Source organism: Dendropsophus ebraccatus, chromosome 4 (assembly GCF_027789765.1).
Source record: "Dendropsophus ebraccatus isolate aDenEbr1 chromosome 4, aDenEbr1.pat, whole genome shotgun sequence".
NCBI classification, from domain to species: Eukaryota; Metazoa; Chordata; class Amphibia; order Anura; family Hylidae; genus Dendropsophus; species Dendropsophus ebraccatus.
The window spans coordinates 137,441,683-137,469,150 of NC_091457.1; the positions used below are offsets into that span (position 1 = coordinate 137,441,683).

A 27,468-nucleotide genomic window follows, 5' to 3' on the forward strand; every position below is an offset into this window, starting at 1 on the left:
CCCGAGGTTCAATCAACCCTAGCAGCAGACCGCACTGTGTCAGATGGGAAAGAATACATCACTTCCTGAAGTACATACAGCAGCTGATAAGTACTGGAAGACTGGAGGTTTTTAAAGAGAAGTAAATTACAAATCTGTACAACTTTTTTGCACCAGTTAATTTGAAGATTTTTCTTTTCTCCTCAGAGTACCTCTTTCTGTGACCTAGGAGTAGTGAGGTCTGAAAAATTAAACAGGCTACTTCTTTGCTCTTAAGTATATAAGGTCTCTCATGTATGTAGAAATGGATCTGAAGAATGTCTGGAAGTCTTGCAGGTACAGTAGATGTTGCCCTTTCTGGTTATTATTCAATAAAACGTAGAATGGAGTGACCAAAATGCGTTGTGATGTAGATTACACAGGATACAACTTACATCCCAGCTCATAGAATACAATAGTGTAAGCTCTTACAATGATAACATTAGTGAAAATATATTGTTGAATATTTATGTAGAGTTCCCAAAAGCCCCTTCTTCAATATTTTAGAAACGTCTACATTTCTATTTCCGAGCCATCGCCAGAGTCCCATAGATCGGCAGTGATACCTCTACTTCCCTGTTCCGATCCTGTTATCCCACTGTCTGTATCAATCTCCATTTCCTCGGTTATGGTGGTCGGTTCCCAACCAACAAGACCTTTTGGTTCTTGGCTATCACAATGGTACTGATGCGCTTCTGATTTGCTTTTGTCTACAGTTCCATTAAAGTTGGACCGGCTATTGTTAGTTGATAACATACTTTGTTCGTTGAGGCAACTTGCTTCTTCTGTTTTCTTTGGAGAATCTGAGAAGTTAATACCTTCTAGGATTTCAGTCATAAGTGATGGGCCAAAGTCCATGACCAAGGATTGCATGGAGTCAGAGTGATACAGACTACTAAAAGACTCCAAGGGAACAGTGCAGACGCTGCTCTCCTCTGTACATGGGAGTCCAGAGCTGGTCCAGTCGTCATCAGGTTTCTGGGAACCAGTGTCCTCTGATGGATCCTCAGAGGAGGAGAGTCGTGGCATGGTACAAAATCCAGATTCTAGACCTAGGTAGAGAAAATCAATAATTTCACTGGGATGGAGTAACAGAGGGCCATATAAGATCAGATGATTGAGCTACGACTGATAGAAGCAATCACTACACTCCTTTATCCATATTTCTTTCCAGACTCAGTTATGTGTCTTCTAGACATGAGAGAACTGAGTATTTTCGGGTTCCTCTGCATTTGATTAGTGGTGGCTGAAGAAGTTGGATGCAAATGGAGTCTTGGAAAACATGGATATGGTCTATGGCTGTATCCATGTTTTCCAGGCAGCCTTAGTGCTATTGGTAATAAAATACTGAGAGTTCGGGTTTGAATGAACCTGAACATACTCAACGTTCACTCAACTCTAGTTACTTTACCAAAAGTTTCTCAAACCCCTTTTTTTATTAGTTTACACAAAAAACTAAACTTCACCCGTGTTGTATAATAAAAAATATTGCCCTAAGTCAATGTGCCTCTACTTTTGGAGAAAGCTTCTAATGCACATGCAAAATGGAGTCCATTGTCAAGGCATCTTTTATGGCCTCCAACAGGCTGGCACACATCAGTATCCCTCAAGAAATTAAGTACAGAAACGTGTAGCAGTAAATGATACTTCTTGTTACTTTAAAACAAGGTATACACTAAAGTTAACCTGCCAGTAGAAAAACAAAAAACAAAAAAACTTTTCACGTGTCCTGGGGACATGACAAAAGTTTTAATCGTTCTGAGCGTTTAGTCCTTATCCAGCGCTCCTCTTCCCACCTGAATGGCCCCATAGAGTTGCAATGAAAATCAATCCAGGTCATGTGACACAGAGTTGAGTAAAAACGGACTTATCGGTGCTCATTATCGATCAAATCGGCTGATTATCGCTCTGTGTAATAGGGCCCTTAATGAAAACCACCAAGATCTATACATTGTTTAACCACAACCACCAAGTTTTCCATGTCTCTGCTGAGTAAAACCTACATGAGCTAACAGCAATAAATGTTGGCTGTAAATGAATGGCTAACAGCCCATGGGGGTTAACCATTGCCCCTCCACTTTCACCCTGTTACACATGATTACACATTGATAACATGTGCTTTGCATGTAATGTACATACAGTTATAGTAAAAAATATAGTCTTTGACTGGTTCAGGTACTGAAGGAAATGGAAAATTGCGATTGAGGTGTTTGAGTAGACTGATCAGTCTAAGGCGTGCACAGAAAGAAGCTCATTTTCTTTCTTCTTTATGCATGCCTCAGAATATATGTCCCTATTTCTTTGCAAAATGATAGATAAAGGGCATATTTTCCTACCAACATGAGTGGTATTTAGAAGCTTAAAATCGTGAAAATATTATTGTAAATACCTTTAGGTAAATTCAGTATCCTCCTGCATCTACATACAGGATCAACCACACAAAACTATCTTCTGTCATAGGCCAGAAAAAGCAAGTCCATGGCGTGACCCAAAGAGCTTTATGTTTCAGGTTCTTCAATCATTGTAAGTATAATATGCGTGAAGTTCATGCATGAGTTTCTAAAGCAGTCATGTCAAACTCTGGCCCGCCGGCCAAATCTGGCCCATGGTGCCATTATTTTTGGCCCACCAGGCAATTCAGAGTTTGAATTACATCTGGCCCGCCATGGCTACAATATAATAGACTACTAGGGAGGGCTGGCTACTATATGAGACTACTGGGGAGGGCTGGCTACTACATGAGACTACTGGGGAGGGCTGGCTACTATATGAGACAACTGGGGAGGGCTGGCTACTATATGAGACTACTGGGGAGGGCTGGCTACTATATGAGACTACTGGGGAGGGCTGGCTACTACATAAGACTACTGGGGAGGGCTGTTTACTATATAAGAGACTATGGGGAGGTCTGGCTACTATATGAGATTATTGGGGAGGGCTGGCTTCTATATGGGACATGTGGGTGGGGCTTGCTTCTATTTTGGCACTATTGGGAGGGCTGGCTACTATGTGGGGCAATTTTGGTTGGGTTAGCTACTACATGGGGCAACATTGGGGGGTTGGTTATTACATGGGTTGGGGTTTAATCATGGGATAGCAATATATCATGTCATTTATCGTAGTGCACAGTGCTGGGAGACCCACACCATGGACAGTGCCAGGAATGCCGCATACTTCTCTGACAGAGCCAGGCCCGCGTCATTCGTGCTTCAATAATTTGCAAGGTTGGCCCGCAACTTTGTCCAATATTTTAATTTTGGCCCACTGTGTATTTGAGTTTGACACCCCTGTTCTAAAGAGTACCTTCACGAAAAATTACTTTTGACATGTCTTCAGACCTGTCTTAAGTTATTGAGACCCTCTGTGATCAGGAGATACAGCCAGGGAGAGAGTGGGGCAGCAGCACAATCCTCTCCCTGGCCGGCCACTAATTCTGTAGTCTCATAGACTTACATCCTCAAAATTGGCCATTATGGAGATACTAAGATGTCTCCCCGACTGGATCTCTTGATCACTGCAGGTCTCAGCAGGTCTGATGACATGTCAAAAGTTGTTTTCAGTAACAAGTAAGCATTGGAAAGAGTATCTGAATTGTAACTTACCATAATGGCAGTGCGACTCTGACATAGAGTTCCAGGCCTCTCCTGTGTTCCCATCTGTTTCTTCATCCCAATTACGCTTATTAAGAAGTGGCAAGGATACAGCGTTTTTAATAATAGGAGATATAGGTGGAGGAGGAGATATTGGATGCCCAACAGATTGGCGTTCAGGAGACATCCATCGTGCTTGGCGTAGCTTCTTGGTGATATAGTTCCAACGAGGGTGCCTGTGCTTTTCATGACAGTTGGTAAGAAAGGAGGTGTCCCCAAAGACTTCTCCTTTTCGTCCAACATGCATTGTGTGCCGAAAGTCCCCCAGGGGAGGACTGATCATTTCAGGTGTTAATGACACTCGTTCTCGCCTGGATCGAGAAACCAGGGTTTTTATCACTGGAAGACTTCCCAGGCTCATTTTGTCTATTTAACAACTTGAAAATGTTGAACAAGAAACACTTAGAAAAGATCTTTACACCATTGTCTATGGTAACATTGTCTCACATACTTAATATAGGATTTTCAGCAAGAAACTCTTCAGGATCTTTAAGCCAGACTGACGACAGTTTTCAATGAAATGACAAATTATCTTCTATAAACCTTGCATGTGCCTCTTGTGAAATCGATATAATGAATCCACACTGTAAAAACTGAGACAAAACAGTCGAGAAGATCTTATAACAACAAATTCAAGGTCCTGTGCTTTTTAGCCAAAGAAAACTTGTAGACATATACAGCCCTGGAAAAAAATCCAGAAGAGTCCAGATGAGACAACAGCAACCAAGGGGTCAAGATTGATGTTCAACCTGAAAAAGAAAAAATAATTGACTTTAGCAAAAAAAAAAAATCTTACTTTGCTCTGTACACTGTAATTTTGGACTGTTTTAGTGATTTTTACCCCCTAAGGGTGGTTTCACACTTGGGAATCTGGGCGGATCACCTGCCGCAGATTCGGTAGCTCGTGACCGCGCACATCTCTTACCATGCCATAGACTCCATTCTATGCACAGGCAGATTCCGCCGTCTGCCCAAAGAATGAACCTGTTCATTCTTCAGGCGGACAGTGGAATCTACCTGACCATAGAATGAAGTCTATGGGACTAACAGACATGCGTGTGCCGCCAGCGGGGGTGAGGTGCGAAACCCGCTGCGGGTGACCTGCATGGATTCCTTATTGTGCACCTACCCTAATTTAGTTCAAACAAATGTACCAGTTTGATTCTTGAACAATAGTTTTCATACTACCTTGTTGGCGCCAGCACATACATCTCGGTGGCTCAGCCCATTTTTTAAATTGGTGCCCGATTCCAGCCCAATATCTTTTTGGCGCGACCACACTTGATTCTTATGGAGGCACGTCACAGAGGGCTCGGGATATCGGTAAACTAGGGAAGCTAATCCCCACCTCCAAAGCATAGAGCCCAATCAGAAAGTGGCACACATGGTGGGAACCAGGCGGCGGTTTAAAAAATGGACCAAGACACTGGGATGTATTCATACAAGATAGTTTGAAAAAGTTTTCAAGAATCAAACTGGAACATTCCCTTTACATTCTTGAAACAGTATTTACTAATTATAATGTTAAAGTGAATATATTACCTAAAGTGTTTACTGACTACAGATAGATACTAATACATTCTTTTTTCTAATATGTTTTTAAAATTTTCAGAATAATTTTTAAAATTCAATTTTAGCATATTATTATATAGGAGACCATAGCAGCATTTTCTAGGCATACTCTGTGACCTGTGCAGGGAGTGGAAAAATAAGTCTGTGAATAGTATGAGCCTCTGTTACCCATACACTGCTGTCACGTTCACTAAAATCCTGTCAGTGATGTTAAGGAGGAAACTGCTAGAAAGTGAACTGGAAGTCTCAGCTTATTACTAGGTGTTGCCAGAATGAAAAACTGCATGTATTGGAATGGATATATTGGATATTGGAGATAATTACATGAAGAAAAAAAAAACCCCAAAATTCTTAGAAAATATGCTTAACATAAGACCTTCATTTAAACAATAATTTGTTTTCTGATGACATACTCCGGTTTACTTGAGCAATTTCACATATTGCGTAGGCCTCTTAATTCAATATGTTATTTTCCAGTACATCTTCTAAACATTTCATTTTTACAAATTTCCTAAATGAGAATAAATAATATTTTTATGAATTCTGTAACAAACTATCCATCCAGGCTTCATGCCAAATTACAGCCTTAATGAGAATCCGCTGCAAGACGCAAACTGCCGGCATTTTCTTAATTAATGACTCCTTAGTGAAATTACTCGAGGTGTTGTTAAGGAGGTTCTCCATCTGATTTTATTTTTCAGGAGAATCAGATTATTTTTTTTACTGTAAGAGAAACATTAAGTGCTACAAAATATTCACCATTCGATCTGTACTCATTTGGCCTTGATCTAAACATCTTGGTGCTTTGTTCATATCTTTATTCTAAATTTCATTTTTCTCTCTCCTTATAATAGACCCCATTGACTTATAATAGGCCATCAGGTCCGTCATGACGTCTATTATTTTACCAGAAAACAATAGCGCTACACGATATGCTATTTTTTTCATCACGTCATGGTGCATGGTGATTACCTGCTCAGTCATTCAGTGACTGGGGAGTGTTTGGCTGAGCGGGCAATCACTTAGCCAGGGTCTTGACATTGCACCTGTGGCAAACGTGACTCGGCGGCGGCGCTGCAAGGCACGGGGGCGGGTAAGTTAACTTGTTTGTCATTTTCACACCCACTCCCACCTGCCTGCAAATTTCATAGACTTCTTTAAGCTGGCCATATTCTTAAATGAAACAGATGACTGATCTCAGGGAGACCAGCTAAAGATAACACTGCTGGCTGCAGTTAAAGCGTTCCATGCATTGAAATCCTAGGTGCATTGCTCCCTGGGAAACATGAATATGCCAAAAAAGAGCCTGTGGAGCCTCATTCAAGAGTCTCAAACACAGGACTAGCCAGATATCCCTTTGGGAAGGACACAGCCTAGGGGGTGGCTCCTGTAGCGAAACCACCAAAACCACCATATTAAGTGGCCCTATAAGTCAATGTAATGACAAGGGAAAAACCAAGGCCAGGTATGCATCCACATACAGCTGTTTCAGGGTGTTGCCCCTCATCAGTGCTGAGCAGGATTCTGGCTAGGTGGAAGCAATGCCTAGTAGAGCCATAAGAGAAACAGATCACTGATCTCAGGGAGACCAGCCACAGATAACACTGCCGGCTTCTGCTTAAAGCGCTCAATGCAGTGAAATCCTAGGTGCATTGCTACCTGGGAAACATGAATATGTAAAAAAAAGGCCCAGCAAGGTGGGGGGACGCGTGGCCTCCTTCCCCTCATAAAGATTCAAATCTACACCTCCTGGAACATTGAGTACACCATGTACAGGTTCAGGGGCATGGCTGGCCAGATTCAGATTCAGTGAATTTGGCCGGAGAAAAACGACAGGGCGTAATTTAAGACTGTCTGTCTTAATAAATGTCCCCCTATGTGTGAATTTTGCCCAGACTATTCTATTAATAATTATACAAATCACTTTTTCATACTAAAGGTAAAAGCACAAGTACAAGAAAATATACATGATTATTTTAAGATCTCAGAAGAAAAAAACAGACAAAAAACTGTTCTGTATTTCCAATGGCTGAAAAAAAAAAAAGTAGTCTAGAGTAATGTACCCTTTGCTAAAATGACCCTCTTCACTTGTTGAGAAACTTAGACAAAGCTGGTATTATGGAGGTTTCCTAAAATGTCTTGTGACAAATAAGCAGAGCATTCCACTGACTGGACATAAAGAGCCGAGGAAAACTGAATACACTTATGCCATGGTGTACACTAAGCAGAAATGACGCCTAAAGGAGTTACAGTCCTCGCCTTTTGAGGTTCCTACATGATAAGCAATTCGGTTTCCTTCTATGGTCCTCACCTTTTGTAAATGGCCAGATGCCCATGGGCATAGACAGCATACCTGCCCTGAACCGGACCACAGCTACAGATAGAACCTATTAGTATGCGGCTTCAGTACATTGCAGTATATAAATGGCTAATGTCCTCGAATGTAAGAAATACTGTTTTTCACTGGTAGCAGAATGTGTTTATTCCTAAAGGGAAAGTTTGTTTCGGTGCCGACACCTCTGTAAGAGCTTCTATCCACAAATCAAAGAATTAGGTAGAAACTGAAGCCTCCGGCTTGTCCTTGTGTCTTTTACAGCAATTTCTGCCTAACCTTAGTCTCCTATGTGAGTTAAAAGTGCTGGGTCACAACTTTATGACTACTACTTTAAGGCTATGTTCACACTACGTATCTTTCCGGCCGTAGTGCGAACCGCGAATATACGCACGTAGTTTTGAGGTTGATGCGTTCACTTGAAAGTATACGATATACTCCCGCACAATGCACACTACGTATGAACTTACAACCGGATCGTATACGCCGCCGTGAAAAATGAACAAGACCATTGTTTGAGGACGGAAATGTTCGAACTCATGGCCGTGGATTTCCATGCGGTTTACATACGGAGTACTTATTTCAGTCAAATTGAACTTGATTTTTCGATCCAAAAGGTTCTGTGAGTTGTATTGGGCTGGGCGAAGATTTCAAAGTAAATGACCTGTATATATATCATATCATAACTGTACTACGGGCGTATGTTCGTGTAGCTTCAGCCGCACATGTACGGCGGCGTAAGAACTGCGGACGGAATCGTACGCAGTGTGAACATAGCCTTAAAGTTATAGAAGCAGAAGCCTCTATAGACCTCGAATGATGGAGAGATATTCTTTATTATTATGCAGTGTAAAATTACATGGTTTATATTAGTGACAGCCCTATGACCACTGTAAGAATTGAAATCCGGTATCACTTCTGTACTGAAAATACTTCTTATATTACCTAATAGAATAATAAAGAGAATTTCTGACTGTTTTCATAGAATTTTCCATAAAAGTCTAATAAGTGGGGGTACAATTTCTACTCACCTATTTAGAGAACAGACTAATTCAAGTATTTGATGGCCTTACCATCTCGGGGAAATTGTAGGGGTCCAATTATATAGGGAGATGATTGGCCAACTGGGTTGATATCGCCCAGTGTAATAGGCCCAGAGACCAGCCAATAAACAGGCAAACACTCATTCGTTGGCTGATCCCATTGTTTTGACAGGTCAAAAAATTCTTCATCATTAACAAATTGCCCTGTGTAATAGGGATTGTGCGGCTGAAAAAGGATGGAAACAAAGGTGCACATAAACAATCCAACAATCCTGCGAGTCAAGTATTGACAGTAGCTGTCTGGCCTCCCCTTAGTGCAATGACTGTTGTTTGCACATTATTTTAGTTTGGGGTCACTAATTGGCCTTTGGGTGCGGCTTAATTGAAAAGTCCATTGGGTTTAATAGTAAAAACAGAGAAAGAACGGTGACAAAATAACAACTGTGTGTGAACTACTAATAAGAAACGTCTGCTGTTTGCAAAAGACGTCCGAATATAATGATCATGCTCATTATTTTTATGTCCCCGGTAAAAACGTCTGTTATTCAATACATTGTGTGCATTGGACGTCCGTCTTCCCATGGACTTCAATGTATTGCCATTGCAGTCAGTTAAATCACTGCAAAAACGGATGTTTTTTTAAATATCAAAGTAGGACGCCTTTTCTCTATTTTTGACGTTGTGTGAACGTAGCCTTAGCCTAGTTTAACACTACATTAAGCAGTACCCAGCCAATTCAGTAACCTTCCTGCAGACGATATCAGCCGCAGGAACGTGCAAATACAACGGCCGTTGTATTACAGTGCGTGAACATAGCCTAAATCTACATACTACTGTAGTGCAAAGATTAAAAAAGTTTCAGAGCTCACAGCACCATAATAAATGATGAAGCTCTGTGTTCTGAGGCCCGGTCCATAGCACATTGTCCGTATATAAGGACCATGCACGGAATGGCTGTGACCCCCATTCATTCTTCTTATAAGTACGTTTCGTAGACTTGCCATAGCTGTCTGTGGTTGGGAAGTCTAAAAAAGTTCATTTTCAGAAGTTGTTATTTAGGGGAAAGGCTTTTTAAATGAAGCCCGGCATCTGTCTTTTTGGCTTCGGTTATCTGTATAATGTCTATAGTTATTACTGGAAATAACAGAATTGGTTGAGACAATTTTGGATTTCCTTTGGACGTTATCTGATGCCACAGACAAATAATATTCGGCTACAGAATGCCATTTGCAAGTCTCAAATAAACTAAAGGGATTGTTATATAGGAAAATCACATTACGTTCCGCTGTAGAATGTGCAATGTGAGATAATAAGTAAGAAAGTCCAAGCACATGGAGGCTTCCTAATGCTGCCGACTCCCATTCCTGCAGCTATGATACATCTGCCATAAATTGTAATTTGGGAAATTAATGACTCTATTACGGAGCTGCATGTCTTAGGCGACACGAAATAAACCATTGCGGCACAAGACACAATATAGACATCAGTATAACAGTCACTCGGTGGCTCTTCAGGACTGGGAGGCACATGTGGATTTTTTTTTTTTTAAATATCCATCCCATCAGCAAAAGCAATGACTAACCTTCAAGTGAGAAGAACATAAAAAACAAACAACAACTTCCTGAATACCCAAAGGAAACATCCTGTCTGGTGAGACTTGTGATAAATCTGTAGCCTGGATCAGTGAGATAAGAAGCGGACATGAAATATTAATGATATGAGTCTTTCTCATTCTCACATGAACCTTCCGCCATCCTCTAAAGACTACTCTACACCCATCACGGTTGCAGCCTTGAGGGAATCCGCACCACACAAGTTACCTTTGTTCTGTTATCAACGCCTCAGTACACACACACACTTATCAAATGGCATTCCACATCAGCTACTGTTCAGGCCCTGACCTGTGTCACCTCTGGGGTTAGGTTATCAATAAGTTATACACACTGGATATACTGGGCCATATGTTCTCATAGGTAATAAAAACCTAAAGAGGTACTCATAGGTAAAGAGAATTAACGGGTACTCATAGGTTAAGGTACTTAAAGGGGTACTCCGTTGAATTTTTGTTTAAATAAACTTAAAGTGTCACTGTTGTTTAACCCCTTCAGGACCGGGCTAATTTTTGTTTTTGCGTTTTCGTTTTTTCCTTATTGTGCTTAAAAGGCCATAGCAGTTGCATTTTTACACCTAGAGACCCACATGAGCCCTTATTGTTTGCGTCACTAATTGTACTTCGCAATGACAGGCTGAATTTTTGCATAAAATATGCTGTAAAACCAGAAAAAAATTATATGCGCTGTGAAATTGAAAAAAAAAGCCACAATTCTTTTTCTTTGGGGGAGGGGCTTCGTTTTTACAACGTGTGTCCTATGGAAAAACTGAGTTGTTACATATGTTCCTCAAGTCGTTACGATTACAACGATATGTAACATGTATAACTTTTATTGTATCTGATGGCCTGTAAAAAATTCAAACCATTGTTAACAAATATATGTTCCTTAAAACCGCTCCATTCCCAAGCTTATAGCGCTTTTATCCTTTGGTCTATGGGGCTGTGTGAGGTGTCATTTTTTGCGCCATGATGTGTTCTTTCTATCGGTACCTTGATTCAGCATATACGACTTTTTGATCGCTTTTTTTTTACAATTTTTCTGGATTTGATGCAACCAAAAATGCACACTTTTGCACTTTGCAATTTTTTTGCGCTGACGCCGTTTACCGTGTGAGATCAGGAATGTGATTAATTAATAGTTCAGGCGATTACGCGCGCGGCGATACCAAACATGTTTATTTATTTATTTTTATTGATAACAGGGGAAAAGGGGGGTGATTCTGACTTTTATTAGGGGAGGGTTTTTTTTATTCGTAACTTATTTTTTTTTATAAATATTCTAGAGGCCACCCTGGGGGACTTCTAGCATAAGCACTCTGATCTCTCATAAAGATCTATGCTGCATAGATATAGTTACGTCCTCGTGCGGGAAAGGGTTAAACTTTTTTGCAGAAATTAAAATACAGGTGATTTTAGCTCTCCTCTGTCTTCATGGCTCTTTTATGGAGAGGGGAGGGGTTTAGGGAGATGAGGCACCAAAACAGGACAATAAAGAGTTAATTTACAGCTACATCACCAGGCTATCTCCTCGGAAGTCAGTACTGACCTCTTTGACCTCTGAATACTGGCTTTCACACAGCTCCCAGTGTGTAATCCTTTGTTCTCTGCTCTCTGCCCCCGACTAATCTCCCTCCTCCCCTCTCCATAGGTTACACAGGGCTCGACTGATGTAAACTATTCGAGATTTCCCGATAATAAGCAGTGAATAAGAGAGGAGTACTAATCAGCTGCTTTATGTACTACAGGAAGTGGTAGATTCTTCTAGTCTGAAACTGTGCTCTCTGCTGCCACCTCTGTTCATGTCAGGAACTGTCCGGAGCAGTAGCAAATCGCCCCCCAAAAAAACCTCTCTTGCTTTAGGCAGTTCCCGACATGGACAAATGTGGCACTATGTCAGATTAAAATAAATACACCATTTCCTGCAGGACATATAGCAGCTTATAAGTACAGGAAGGCTTGAGTTTTTTTCTAAATAGAAATAATTTACAAATCTGTATAACTTTTTGACACCAGTAGATTTGAAACATTTTTCTCCATAGTACCCCTTTAAGTGAAATATGCTTATTAAGGAAAATAAATAAAGAATAAATAGGTATAGAACAATTGTTTGGTAATATGCACCCATACATACATATTTCATAAGACGAGACCTGCAATGGACTGTTTGCCAGTAGTACTGTACATGTAAAGTTATTTCCTTTTCCTTACTTATCTGGCCAATCACAGCCCTGAATCTGTTCCTTATTGCTATGCTTTGACATAGCGCTAGTAAAGTTCACTGGACAGAACAGGATGGAACTGTGCTGGGGATGATTTATAGTATACTTTTATAGAGGGCATATGGGGGAGAAGGGGTTACTGACGCATTGGTGCTGCACAGTTCTATGTAAGCAGAAATGAAAGGCAGAGCAGCATGACGGCAAGGAAGGAGTTAAACTAAGGACCGAAATCCTGCTGTAAGAAGAGATGAAAACTGTGAATAACCTTTCAGGGATAGTGTGGATCTGATGGCGGCAACTCTCATCATCAGTGACCATTTAATTTAATGGGGGGGGGGGGGGGTTGTAAGTACTTATGGCCTTTAGGAGGTGAATGGAACAAGGCTGCAATAACATGCAGAACCCCTACTAAGAGTAACGTGTACTGGTATATACTCCCTTGTAAACAATAACAAGGCCCATGCATGTATGGTCCCTTCAAAAAGCTGACTGGCAAGGGCTGCCGAGAGTTGCCCCTTCCGCCATCATCTAATATTGATGGCCAGAGATATCCTGATCTTGCATAAAAATGGTTTTTAATATGTTCTTATAAAGCTTATTGTGTATTTTGTTTACACTAAGTAATTCTCAATATTAGGCTGAAATATTACACTATGTAACTAAGGAACGGCAAGATTTTAATGTCCAAATACTTTTGGGTTCAGTATATCATTAAATACCATATGCTTGTCTGTACATAGGTAATGCAATATCATCTCTGCACAGTACTTGTAGGATGAAGCCGCTCACACCGCTATGGTGGCCTTGTATGTGAAAATATCTAAATGAGAAATTCTGACTCTTCCATGAGTAACCCGCTATCCTCAGTATTACCTTCTCATATTTTTACGAGGGATACTTGGAAAGCATTCTTGACCTATATATATATATATATATATATATATATATATATATATATATATATATGTAAAAATATATATATATATATATAGTGAAATAATACAACACTGTCATATGTGGCTGATAATCACTTGATGTAATAGCTAGTGTTAAAGGGCACAGATCAGCCAACGTGCACAATATCGGCTGATCCTTTTTTTTCAGCATGTTGGAAAAACTACAGTGATGACAACAGTTTCCTGGCTGTGGCTCCGCGGAACAGGAGCGGCGGCAGCAGACCCCTATGGGTGCTATCTTCTATAGGCTCCCCAGATGATCAAAAGATCTTTCAGGGAGCCTCTCCCACAGCTCCAAACGATGCCCCCCTCCGCTCTTACCCGGCACGTGTAATAACGCCGGTAGCGGGCAGAAAACAAGGAGCAGGGGCTCCTGTCTCTTCTGTACAACACACTTAGTAGCTGGGCCAGGGCCATAGTGCCTCATTAAAGATGAGCAGACCTCGAGCACGCTTGGGTTATAACTACAATATTAGTGAGGCTCCAACCACTGAAATCTCCATCAATTGCTATAATGGAGGTCCTGCATCCCCTGTTTGCCTCTTGTCGCAGTCAAGGCATTCAAAGTGTATTATAGTATGCTGCTCTCAGCTATTCAGTAGACTTTGGATGGAATGGTGTTAGATGGAATGGTGTTTCCCCCGAAAATAAGACATCCTCAGAAAATAAGGCATAGTGGAGGATTTATATGGCAGTTTAAAATAAGGCATCCCCCCAAAATAAGGCATCCCCTAAAAAAGGGAATTCCCGAAAATAAGGCATTCCCCTAAAATAAGACATCCCCCAAAAAATAAGACCCCCTGCCGCCACCATGCCGCTACCCTCTGCCACCTTCCACCACCAGCCCCTTGTGGTACTTCACCGTTGATGCTGCAGGAATACCACTGGTCTTTGGCCCCCACGTCTTACCACACACCTGAGGTCATGTCCTGCAACCCAGCGAGATGACACCTATAAGGTGTACCTTGTGAGGGGGAAGAGGGGGTGCCCTATGAGGGGAGGATGCAGGCCACCAGTGTGATAACATCTATGCGCCACTAAATGAAGAGGCAGGGAGGCATGCTGGGGATGCACAGTGTGGGGGTGTTGGTAGCTACAGCCATCCCGCTGTCTCCACCTAGAGGTCTGCGACCACCGTGGTCTAAAACTTGTCTCTGCACCACAATGTTGTTACCGGGACGTGTCAGAGGTACATGGACCAATCCTGAGGGGGACCAGACAGTGAGGGGAGAGACAGGACTGATGGGACAGTGAGGGGAGAGACAGGACTGATGGGACAGTGAGGGGAGAGACAGGACTGATGGGACAGTGAGGGGAGAATTAGGACTGATGGGACAGTGAGGGGAGAGACAGGACTGATGGGACAGTGAGGGGAGAGACAGGACTGATGGGACAGTGAGGGGAGGGACAGGACTGATGGGACAGTGAGGGGAGGGACAGGACTGATGGGACAGTGAGGGGAGGGACAGGACTGATGGGACAGTGAGGGGAGAGACAGGACTGATGGGACAGTGAGGGGAGAGACAGGACTGATGGGACAGTGAGGGGAGGGACAGGACTGATGGGACAGTGAGAGGAGAGACAGGACTGATGGGACAGTGAGGGGAGAGACAGGACTGATGGGACAGTGAGGGGGGAGAGACAGGACTGATGGGACAGTGAGGGGAGGGACAGGACTGATGGGACAGTGAGGGGAGGGACAGGACTGATGGGACAGTGAGGGGAGGGACAGGACTGATGGGACAGTGAGGGGAGGGACAGGACTGATGGGACAGTGAGGGGGGACACAGGACTGATGGGGCAGTAAGGGGAGGGACAGGACTGATGGGACAGTGAGGGGAGGGACAGGACTGATGGGACAGTAAGGGGAGGGACAGGACTGATGGGACAGTGAGGGGAGGGACAGGACTGATGGGACAGTGAGGGGAGGGACAGGACTGATGGGACAGTGAGGGGAGGGACAGGACTGATGGGACAGTGAGGGGAGGGACAGGACTGATGGGACAGTGAGGGGAGGGACAGGACTGATGGGACAGTGAGGGGAGGGACAGGACTGATGGGACAGTGAGGGGAGGGACAGGACTGATGGGACAGTGAGGGGAGAGACAGGACTGATGGGGCAGTGAGGGGAGAGACAGGACTGATGGGACAGTGAGGGGAGAGTTAGGACTGATGGGACAGTGAGGGGAGAGACAGGACTGATGGGACAGTGAGGGGAGGGACAGGACTGATGGGACAGTGAGGGGAGAGTCAGGACTGATGGGACAGTGAGGGGAGGGACAGGACTGATGGGACAGTGAGGGGAGGGACAGGACTGATGGGACAGTGAGGGGAGAGTCAGGACAGGGAGGGGAGTATGAATTCTTTGTGGGAAAATAAGATGTACCCTGAAAATAAGACATATGGCATCTTTGGGAGCAAAAATTGATATCAGACACTGTCTTATTTTCCAGGAAACAGGATATATATATATATATATATATATATATATATATATATATATATATATGTTATACTCGGCATGTCTATGCATAGATATCTCTCATAGTCTGATCACTGCTAATATCAGGTATCTGGGTCCCTTTCTCTCTGCCTATTACTTTGGCTGGTGAAGCCACCAGTGCCTGCACATGGACGTATCTTTGAGATCTGGTTCTGCTTCCCTCGTTCTCTGTTTATCCATGCACAAACTATCCTCTGTTGAAAAGTCCCATTGTACTTCTTCTGATAAAGCTGTCAGTTCTCTACCTCCTGGAAACAGAGGGCATTGATAAATTCTGCTCATTACTTCTCATTTGTCCTGGAATTGGATCATCTCCAGAATTAAAGGCACTTGTAATATCATTCGCTTGTTTATATGGCTATTGGCACAGGTGGAAACAGCCTGTGTTCTCATTCTCCAATGTACTGGTGCCCTCGCCCTTCCCCTCCAGGATCCCATTGTCTTCTTTCTTCCCTCTCGATGCTCTGTTAATAGGGGGAAGTTTACATTGGTTTTCCTGTGCTCCTTCTGGCCCCAGTGAAATTCTTAGAACCTAATGTGACTTCCTTCCTTCGAATCTTTAAGAAAAATGTCCACGTCCTTCAGTGGGGTTCTGTAATTTACTAAAGACTTGTCAGGAAAAATGATGACACGTGGAAAGCGATTGCATTTACGTAAAATGTATTCCAAAGCAAGCACGGAACGAGTATAATCATGGCCACCAGACAGTGAGCTGTATTGTGTTAAATATCAAACACGACGACCATTGAACCTTAAAAAGACTAGAAATGGAACTCTTTGAAGTCAATATCCGGTCTTCTAGCTGATACAGTACACCCATAAATGGTCCAACTCATTGACTGGAGCAGCACCCCCCCACCCCACCCCATCCTAACTCAGAACAGAGATCAACAGTTAAGGATTTAGAACTTTAAAATGTTAATTGAACAGCAGGATTTTCCATATATTAAGGGGTACTCCAGAGGGACATAATTGTTTAACAGGGTTATAAATGGCTTATATTCAAAAATCTCACATTGCTCTCTGCTGCCACCACTGTTACTAACAGGAACTGTCCAGAGCATTAGAGAATCCCCACAGAAAACCTCTCCTGCTCTGGACAGTTCCTGTCACTAACAGAGGTGGCAGCAGAGAGCACTGTGTCAGACTGGAAAGAATACACTACTGCATGACATACAGCAGCTTAAATGGAATCTGTCAGCACCTGGGCTTGCCCTGAGGTGCTGTCAGTGTAGTTTTGGTGTGTGTCCCCTGTTGTGTCTGTTACCTTTGTTTTAGCCACCAATGCTGTACATTTGTCACAATCTTGCCCAACACATTGGATCCAAGTGTCAAAGAGGAGTAATGGAGAGGCGTTTGTGCTGCACTTTGGGACGCCTCACCACTACTCTCTCCTCGATGTTTGCATGCATATTTCTTTCGGCCCGGCCTCCTGCTTCCTTCTGACATCATCTTCTTGCTCTGACATCATCTTCTGACATCATCCTCTGGCCTCCTTTGCTTCAGGCCCTCCTCCCCACTATGGCGCATGCATGATTCCAGGCACAGGAGTGCGCAGACTTGTCTCTTGGCAGCAACGGCGCATGCACACCAGGAGATGATGTCAGAAGGAACCAGGAGACCGGGCTGAAAGAAAATATGCACGCAAACAGGGAAGAGAAAGTAATGGTTAGGCTTGTCAAAGTTGGGCACAAATGCCTCTCCACTACTTCTCTTTGACACTTGGATCCAATGTGTTGGGTAAGATTGTGACAAATCTACAACACTGATGGCCAAAACAAAGGTAACACAACAGGGGACACTCACCAACACTACACTACTAGTACCTCAGGACAAGCCCAGGTGCTTACAGATTCCCTTTAAAAGTCATTTACAAACTTGTATAACTTTTGATTTGAAAACTTTTTTTTCTCTCTTCAGAGTACCCCTTTAAATTAGTTTTATGCAGAATTGTTGCTTTCCAGGTAACTGGCCATACATTTTATATTTTACACTAGTAGCTATGACCAATTTCCCAAGGATATGCATGGTCAGCTTGGCCAAGTTTTGTGTTCTAAATAAGGTTTAGAGATAAAGCCACTGTCCCAGACAGCTCTAATGTTGATCCATGTCCCAAGAACAAATCTGACATGCCGGACAATTTTCTCTTCTGACGTTGAGAGTTGTAGAGAATTGTTTGGCCCCCATACACATTAGATGACCAGCTGATCCCACAGTAATTGATGGGTTTGGCCAACTTTAACCCTGTCTGCATGGAGCAGCAGTTAAATGTTTGCACTAACATTCTGTTCTCTGTGTACGCGACTCATGAAGAAAGCCGAGCATTGTATTTGGCTTAGCCGTATACACTTGTCAGCCCTGTTCTTGTGATTGGTGTGGCTGTTAGTGATCAGCCCCCCAGTGATCATACTGTTATCATCTATTATATGGAAAGGTTACAAATTAATTTTCCTCTAAGGACAATCACTTTCTGTTAGGAGAATCCTGACGGTCCTACAGCATACCGTTATAATCTGTCAACAAGTGTTCACGTTGCCTCTAGCGCCACCTGAGGCCAAATATAGCATTACATAGTCCCTATGGAAAACAATGGGCTGCCTAGACATGCTGGGTCCTTTAAAGCAGCATTTATAAGTGTTTTGCCACGTACCACTTACTTAAATACATTACTCAAATACATTTAAGTATCCCCAAGGCTATGATAACACTATGTGCTGCACCTGCATAAAGAAAGTCTCCCCAGAGACTTGCATGGTGTGAACATTTATCACAGGTTGTGAATTTAGTATCTAGAGAGATTAACTCTTTGCCATTACTCTCCATTCTGGCTAAAATACTGAAGAACAGAACAGAGTTGAGATGAGTAACACAGGAAGCAGGGCCGATTAGACCATCGGTGTTGGATCAGGCTAAGTGAGTACATGCAGTTTATTATATTAAAGCTCTAGAAAGTGGTAGTTATTATTCAAATTGAATCAGAGAACCTCCTTAACTCTAAATTTCCTATTACCGGACTTAAAATTGAGTTTTGTAAAATTTTTAATAGGATCAAACTGAATTTGAATTTCAGCCATTTACAAAACTATTTCTAACCAAAAACAACTTCTAGTGATAATAAGTGCTTTATAGAAATTAGCGAGCACCAAAATACCCATATGCTCATTACTCAAGTTGAGTATTTTTCATTACTCGAGTACTCAAGCCCCTGTGAAGTTAATGAGGAACTTAAATATTTAACTCGGTGTCCTTGCATGGCAGAGCGGAAGGTACCTGGTTAATCTGAAAGTCACAGTCTACCCCCTAAGGGGTTAATTTAACCCAAAGTGATACTTACCACTCCGGTCTTCCAACTGTCTTCCACTATTGCTGCACACCCAATCAGCAGCTGTGACGGGACACACCGCGGCAGCCACTGAATGACTGAGTGAAGTCTGCTTAGCCAATCAGCGACTGCAGTCCTCCCTCAGGACTGAGCTGTAATAATGAAGACAGCAAGACGGCCATTCTGGTAAGTATATGTTCTTTGTGTGTATGACACAATTTGACCTTCCAGATCAACAGAGAAATTCTCTGCTTATCCGGAAGGTCGGGTCTCCAAGTATACAGAGATGCAGTCAGATGATAATACATTATTGTCTGATTGTGTCTCCCTGTCCATAGAGACCCGACCTTCCGTATTAGCAGAGGATCTCTCCGTTGATCCGGAAGGTTCGACGGTAACATGTATATTTTATTAAGGCTGTGAAAATGCATTATGCTCAGCAGCCTTACACAAGATTTTTCTACACAACCACCTGAGCAGGATACACTACTAGCTCGAGTATCGAGTACTTTCGAGTAGCCCAATACTTGATCGAATACTATACTCGATAGAGCATGCTCACTCATCTCTAGTGCTTTACCTATTCCTACCACCCTACAAAAACTGATGACTAGAGCATGCTTGAGTCTGATCGTTTAGCATTTGACCTCCCTAGGGCTACATCCAACTTCTTCAGCCACCGGTATTCAAATCCCGAGCAAGTATGCTCGAGTTGCGCTCATCTCTATTTAATACTAATGAATCTTTTATGCAAAAAAAAAAATGCCAACAATGGGCCATAATTCGAGACATCAAACAATCTTATTAGCACAGAGATAAATCCATTTGGAGTCAGTGCTACTGCCTGAAATGGAGAAGAGATTTATCATAAACAGTGGGTAAGACTTTCCACATAATAGTTCATGACTGTGTTACTTGCCCGGCGTCCTTCACTTATTGGAAATCTGTCCACAGGGGCTCCTCAGCCTGACTGGTTTTGGATGAATATATCAATATTTTAGACATGAATTGCTATGAATACAGTCGGAGCTCTTCAGCTTTGTGTATTATAGTGTGGTAAAACAGGTATCAATAGCTTGTTGATTCTGCCATAAATCTTACAGATCCAGCTGGACCCATCTTTAATTTGATATATGTGGCCCAATATTTCATCTGACGCTCCATGCAAAGCGCAATATATTTTGTCTGTGAGCTGGAGTTAGATATATTATGTTGTATGACTGCAAAGAAACTACAGTTTACAAATTGAGCTACCGCTACTGGTTTTCATCGTAGATATACTGGCTGGAGACTTGTCTTGGCAGCCGATGGGCCTTGGATTGTCCCTCCCCTGATGTTGTGGAGCTATGTACTTTGCTTTTGACCCCCAGCTGTCATGACATAGATTGTATATTGCTATTGTATTGTTTTTTTTTTTTTTTATATTATATTATATTTTATATGGTAGCTATGTGCGGGGTCAAAATAAATTAAAGAGGCACATTAGCCATAGAGACAGTGTTGTCATTAGGTAAGAAAAGGGTGGAAGGATAGTGGGGTAACTTTTGGGCTGGTTCCTACATTTTTTTTCTTTCAATGTCGATCAAAGTCTAATGCATATTTCAAATTCATATCACCCATTGGTAAGGGAACTGATGCCAAACCAACAGGAATTTCCTGTTCAATGGGCAACATTGCGCCAATTTTAGTTTTTAAAGGGAACTAGTCATCACTTTACTCATACTGTCTGGACCAAGAGTCATTGGGCTGGTTCCCAGTGGCTTCTGTCTGTCCCACCAGCCATAATCGATAAACCTCCTTCTTTACCTATATCGGGAGAGATCTATCGAGGTGGGAAGGGGAGAAGCCACTGGGGACCATCGCAATGACTTAAGGATTCAGGCAGCATGAGAGTGATGACTAGTTCTCTCTAAAAAGTGATTCTAAATATTTTATGTATGAGAATAACTTAATATTTTTCGCTCATAGGTTTTATTTACACTGTGTTTTCAAGGTGGGTTTTCTATTTTAATTGGTGAACGTCCATGTCTCTAAATCAAAACAAAAAAAATTATTTTAAAGGGGTATTCCCTCATACTTACCTTCTTCACTCCTCTGCTACCGCTGCTGTCGCTGTGTCGATCCTCACTGCGAAGCACTTCCTTGTATCAGATCAAGGACCATCCTGCTTAGCAAATCAGTGGCCACAACGTTATCCCGCCTCAGCCACCGATTGGTCCATGTTTTGACACTGACAGAAGGAAGTGATTTACAGTAAAGGAATATACCATGATGACAGCAGCCAGCAGAGCAAGGAAGGTAAGTATAGGGTCTTCTTCCTATTCAACTGTGCCCAAAACATGTGCAAAAAATGGGCAAGCAGGGACAGGCAGTGGGGCGGGGGGGGGGGGGGGGAGTGTGGCAAGGCAGGGAGAAGGCATTGCTCGCAGGTGTAAATCATGATACAAATCTATACCTGCTCCTGAGTACCACAATGCCTGCGCAGGGCTGGCCTGCTTTACTCAGAGCCGTACGCCTCTTAGTACATCTTAGACATAACCTTACTTTCTATATACAACTCTTATGGGGGTCACACATAAATGTCATAGCAAAAACACTTTTAAAAGTTCACTGTGTACTTAATACTGTTATATATTGCCAAATATTGTTGCTGCAAGGTTTGTTCTAGATTCACATTTGTACTTTGCTCACTGGTTGCTTTATTAACTATTTGTGATCCTCACAATGTATAAGGCCCTGTCCACAGTGGCAACATGGTGATTATATATATATATATATATATATATATATATATATATATATATATATATATATATATATAATTTTATGGTGATTATATATATAATTTATTTTTATGTATTTATTTTTTTAACATTTTTTTTGGTGTTGGAAACAAATTAGCCCATTTAATTGTGGCTAATCTGCACACTAGCTATCCCACATGTGTTCAGCACAGAATACTTATGGAAACACATCAGTAAATAATAAATCACTTATTTATTTTCCACAATGCAGACTTCAGATCCACACTAAAAGAACTCTGTGTCATACTTCACAATGTAAACTATGGCGTTATCACACACATTTTCATAGATATTTCAATACAGAACATGACCTAAGGCACCAACTAATCATACTGACAGTCTGGCATGTAGAGTCAATATGGAAAAAATGGTAGATGTGACAATCAAACGGAAGCGCATGTACTAGAGACCAAGCATAACAAGAAGTACTGTGTTACATTTATAAGTAAAGTACTAAAGTTGGGATAAGTGAGATTCTCCACTTTTTATAAAGGACCCCAGGGGAGGAATAGCCAGACAATGTATAACAAATGGAAAATTATATATATATATATATATATATATATGCGCTGCGGAATCTGTTGGCGCTATACAAATAATTTTTTTATTATTATTATTATTATTATTATTATTATAATATATATATATATATATATATATATATATATATGTATAGGCCTCCCTCAGCCTCACAGTTGCTTTTTCTTTTACTACTTTTCCACAATTATTTTTTTCTTTCACTATGAGACTTTACTGTTTAATAATCTAATTTCTCTGATATACTTGGCAGATGTAGGTCGACATGCCAACCCATCAGTCCCTTATCTCTGTCTAACCAGTGTAACCACCTAGATGCCATAGTAGTTATTGACTGTGGCATCTAGGGGATTAAATGCAGGGATCAGAGTTAACTCTTATCCCAACTAATGCAGTATTAGGCCATGTTCACACACCGGAACAGACCGGGTCACAGAACGGCCGATCTCTGCAAATATCAGCCTGGCCGATACTGCAGTACTGTCCGGATGATCCTTCCTGCTGCAGAGTTCTGATGCGAGTGCATCAGTAGGCGCCCGCATCAGAACTCCCCTAGCACACTATGAAGCAAGCGGCCGGAGCTGCTCGCTTCATAGTGGGAACTGACAGGGTTTTCTAAGGCCGCAGAAAAACTGACATGTCAGTTCTTTGCGGCGCTGCTAGGGATCCCGGACGGAGCGTATACTATGTGTACGCGCTCCGGCCAGGATCCCATAGAAGAATATGCAGAGTCTCTTGGCGTACAAAGTACGGCCGTTGTTGCTGATTGTCGTATAGTAAGGTTTTTCTTGTTCATGGCAATTAATCAATCAATCAATCAATCAATCAAAGATCACTCATGAATGTTCATTGAATTATATAACTCACAATAATGACAAATTCATACTGTGCTAATCTGTGGGTTAAACAATGGCCACTTGTGGTTCAGGTCAGGCCTAGAATTTTACAATCAGAACTGAAGGGGGTCGGGAGTAAGGGTCTTGCAAAGTGAACAGTTTCAAGTGGCCAGTAGAGATGAGCGAACCTCGAGCACATTTGGGTTCATCCAAAAGTTAGATGCGGCCCAAAGGCTATTGGCTTTATCCATGTTTTCCAGGACTCCCTTGAGCTGCATCCAACTTCTTCAGCCACACTTAATCAAATGTTGCACGCCTGGCTTCAGATGAACCTGAGCATACTCAAAATTCCCTCATCTCTATTGGCCAGGAAGGAAAACCCAGTGTTACACCTGAGTCCTTCTTCACAGATAGAGATGAGAGAACCTGGAGCATGCCCGAGTCGATCCGAACCCGAACTTTCGGCATTTGATTAGCGGTGGCTGCTGAACTTGGATAAAGCTTTAAGGCTATGTGAAAATCATGGATATAGTCATTGGCTGTATCCACGTTTTCCAGACAACCTTAGGGCTTTATCCAAGTTCAGCAGCCACCGCTAATCATATGCCGAACATTCGGGTTCGGATGGACTCGAACCCGAACCCGGTTCGCTCATCTCCATTTACAGACCATTCATGATCGGGACAAATTATTTACCCAATAATAATTAAATGGACAAAACCAAATCTCCAACATTGACTCCTACTGGCTACAGAATTGTGGAAGGAAAATTTTAGGGGGAAATTTTCTCACTTTTACCAGGCAGAAGTATCTGCTGAACACCAATATAAAGTTCTGGTCTTGGTTATGTTTATTGACATCACAAAGGGTTCATACTAATGATGGGTAGTTCGTGAGTGATTAGTTCAAAATGAACTAATCTTCAGAGTGAACTAGTTCATCTAGTTCACCATCCTGACAGAGATTAGTTCATTATGAACTAAACAGAAAGTGGGAGGAGCCAGTGATCCCTCATCCAGCTCCAGGAACAAGCTCCCTGCTCTCACACTTGCTCTATAGCTCCTGATGCTGTAAAATAAGGTAGTAAAACACTATAACGCACACATCACATACAAATATAATAGTAATAATATTAATAACATTGAAATTGCACAGTAGACAGACACAGCCCATATGCGTGTATGAGAGAGAGAGAAAGTTCCTATGTGTGGTTCATGTCCCTCACCTGTCTTTGGGATTAGATCAGCCTCCTGTAGCCTAGAAGATCAGTTTTGCTAAAATCTTTACCCCCTGGCTCCTGTTCTGTACTCAAAATGGTGGCTGCTGATCTGCTTCTCAGCTCCCTCATACACATTCATTATGAGTCAGTCCTCTACACTACCACAGGGGGCAGTGCTGGGCTCAGTCATATGCATCACATTGAACTAGACTCTCCTGATTCACTCTCAAACCATTTTGTTCAGCAGTTCATCTAGTTCATTTAGTTCACAGGTCACATGATGCCTCTCTCTATCAGCTCCTCATAGGATATGGCTGGAGAATCAGCAGGCTGTTTTAGAGGAAGATTTTCTTTGCCCCCATAGCAACCAATCACAGCTCAGCTTTCTGATATTGCTCTGGCAAGTGAGAGAACTGGAGAATGATGAAAGTTAAACATTTAAAAAAAAGTAAGCTTTCCAGTACTTATCAGTTGCTGTATGCCCCACATGAAGTCATGTAATCTTCCCAGTCTGACACAGAGCTCCATGCAACATGACATTCTGTGGGACATACAGCAGCTGATAAGTACTGGGAGGCTTAAATATTTAAAAAAGAAAAAAAAGGAAATTACTAACTTGAATAAATAACTTTTGAATTTATTTTCTCCAGAGTACCCCTTTAACAAAAGTTTGTTATATAATGATCAGATGTATTAACTATATCTGATCATTTTAACAGACTATAACTCATCCTAGGAGCCACAGCTTCTGTGTAATGAACTAGAACTGTTCAATATCTTCTCAGCAGAATCCAGAGAAATACTGAACTAAATGAACTAAATGAACTAATCTTTTAAACTAATCTTTTCAGTGAACTAGTTCATAGTGAACTAATCACCAAAACGAACTAGATTTCCCATCACTAGTTCATACTACATATTTTTATATCTATGTTTTACATACATTACTATTATACTACGGCATAACGCCAGAGCCATATTCTTATATATTCTAGCAGCATTAGCTTGTGTGTGCCAAAACCATTCATAATGGGCACCTGGTGAGTAATAAGAACGTGATAATGGTTTCCATCCATTAACAACCAATAAACGGGATAGAACGTATGCGTCGAAATTGGACGGGACATTTCTCGCAGTTACATTCCAAACCGTCAGCAGTGAAAGGGTTACATCAATATACAAGATCTGCCAAAGCCCAGTTCTCTTGCCCACCGAATACTTTCTGTCCTGAAGTCACTCCCTCACTCACCCTCACTTTCTCATTCTCTGCTTTCAGTAGCAGTTTTCGTCTTGAGGCTGAGGCTAAATTTGGTATAATCAGCAGTTTCTTCAGCATTTTTTGGCTCTTTCAAGCAGATCCACCCTTCTATTACCAGCGCATAGAAAACGATATAGAATTAAGAGGATGAAGAAAAGGACTTAGGAACAATACGCTGAATGGAGCGGAGAAAACAGATTAGGAGAACGGGAAACCATCATTGACAAAAGACAGAAAACTAATTTGTCAGATTAGTTTTTCAACAAAAATATACTGTATATACAAAAAGCAAAACAAACATCAAACCACAAGCAGCAGGCAGTGCCACCAGTGGGTGACTACCCTGCATGTCTATACTCTAGTGGGTTTCTACAGTTGTCACTAGAAATAATTCTAATTCTATTGTGATTAAGCATAAAAGGAATACAATGAAAGTGAATGGACGTGGTTGGATCGAGAAGTAAGCAAGGTCTGTTGGAAAGGGCAGGAGAGATTAATAATAAACAGATGAACAAATGTAAAAGTTATTTATACAGGGAAGATAAGGCAGAACAGAGAACACAGAGGAGACTTCTATGACACAGTGGGAAAGTACTCATGTGTGTCATGTTCTTATTGTGGCCAACGCGGCAGTGAAATGGTTAACAATGCGTATTTTCTGTCTCCTGATAAAGCTTTGTATGTGTATGGCCTTGTCTCATTCATATGAAATATGTTAGTGATATCAAGGTTATTATTAGGCCGGGATGATAAGATCATAAGACGCCAACAGTCAGATGTTCATAGCCGCCTGTGTGTTCTGTATATACTGTATGCACTGGGAACGTGCCCATAAATAACATCCAACGAGCCCATAAACGGCCAACTTATTTTCTGAACAACATCTGGATGGTGTCTGAATAGTATAGGAAAATGAACTTGAGTGGACTATACAATGTGGTATACAGTTTTTTTTCCCCCCAGTAGATGTACTGTATCATAAAGGAATACAATTTCATATGTCAATCCTGAAAAAATTCCCACCTTGTATTCAATGCTAAACTTTACATACATCAGATTACAATAAAAATACAATACAATAAAATACAAAAAAGAGAGGTAATGCGGATACAAAATTCAGCAGGATGACTGTTCCCTATGCTCCCTGGGTTACGTGGCCCCTTGTATACCTCTAAAAATGACAGAATCAGCAGAAATTCAATAAAAGAATAAAAAAAAATTGATGTTATTTATAATTCTAGCAAAATGTATGCATATAACCCACAGACGTGTCTATCCATTTACACTTGTCAGCATTATAGCAGATTAAGTCTTTAGAACTTTAAGGGCTGAATATGAGATGTTTAAGGATCACAAGGATTTAAGGCTTACAGGGTTTATATGTGTGGTGTCAGATCACTCAGTGCCCATTGTGCTTTCCATATGTAAGGGTAAAGAGCTGCTTAGAAAGAGATGTGATAAAACATATGGAATGTGGTACAATTACCTGTCCTGTCCGTCTGTCCAGGCTCCGGGGCTGCGAGGACAAAATCAGAACAGCTGGAAGGAGAAGGGTCCACAAAGTGAGTCAGAGTTTGGTAGGAAAGT

At 41.7% G+C, this 27,468-nt stretch overlaps 1 protein-coding gene across 1 annotated transcript; it reads right to left on the reverse strand.

The window, feature by feature from the left end:
- CDC42EP1 (CDC42 effector protein 1) lies at positions 1-27,468 on the reverse strand. Its single transcript, XM_069968854.1, has 3 exons — positions 27,368-27,468; positions 3,621-4,417; positions 1-1,070 (listed from the first exon to the last, which is right to left on the reverse strand). Exons 2-3 carry the CDS (start codon positions 4,027-4,029, stop codon positions 532-534), a joined length of 948 nt encoding a protein of 315 aa, XP_069824955.1. The 5' UTR covers positions 4,030-4,417; positions 27,368-27,468; the 3' UTR covers positions 1-531.

Excerpts from the sequence above, each read along its gene's own strand:
- CDC42EP1 (XM_069968854.1), bottom strand. The coding sequence starts at position 4,029 with ATGAGCCTGGGAAGTCTTCCAGTGATAAAAACCCTGGTTTCTCGATCC. Across the intron at positions 1,071-3,620 it reads AGAGTCGCACTGCCATTATG|GTCTAGAATCTGGATTTTGT; the intron begins GTAAGTTACAAT and ends TTCTCTACCTAG.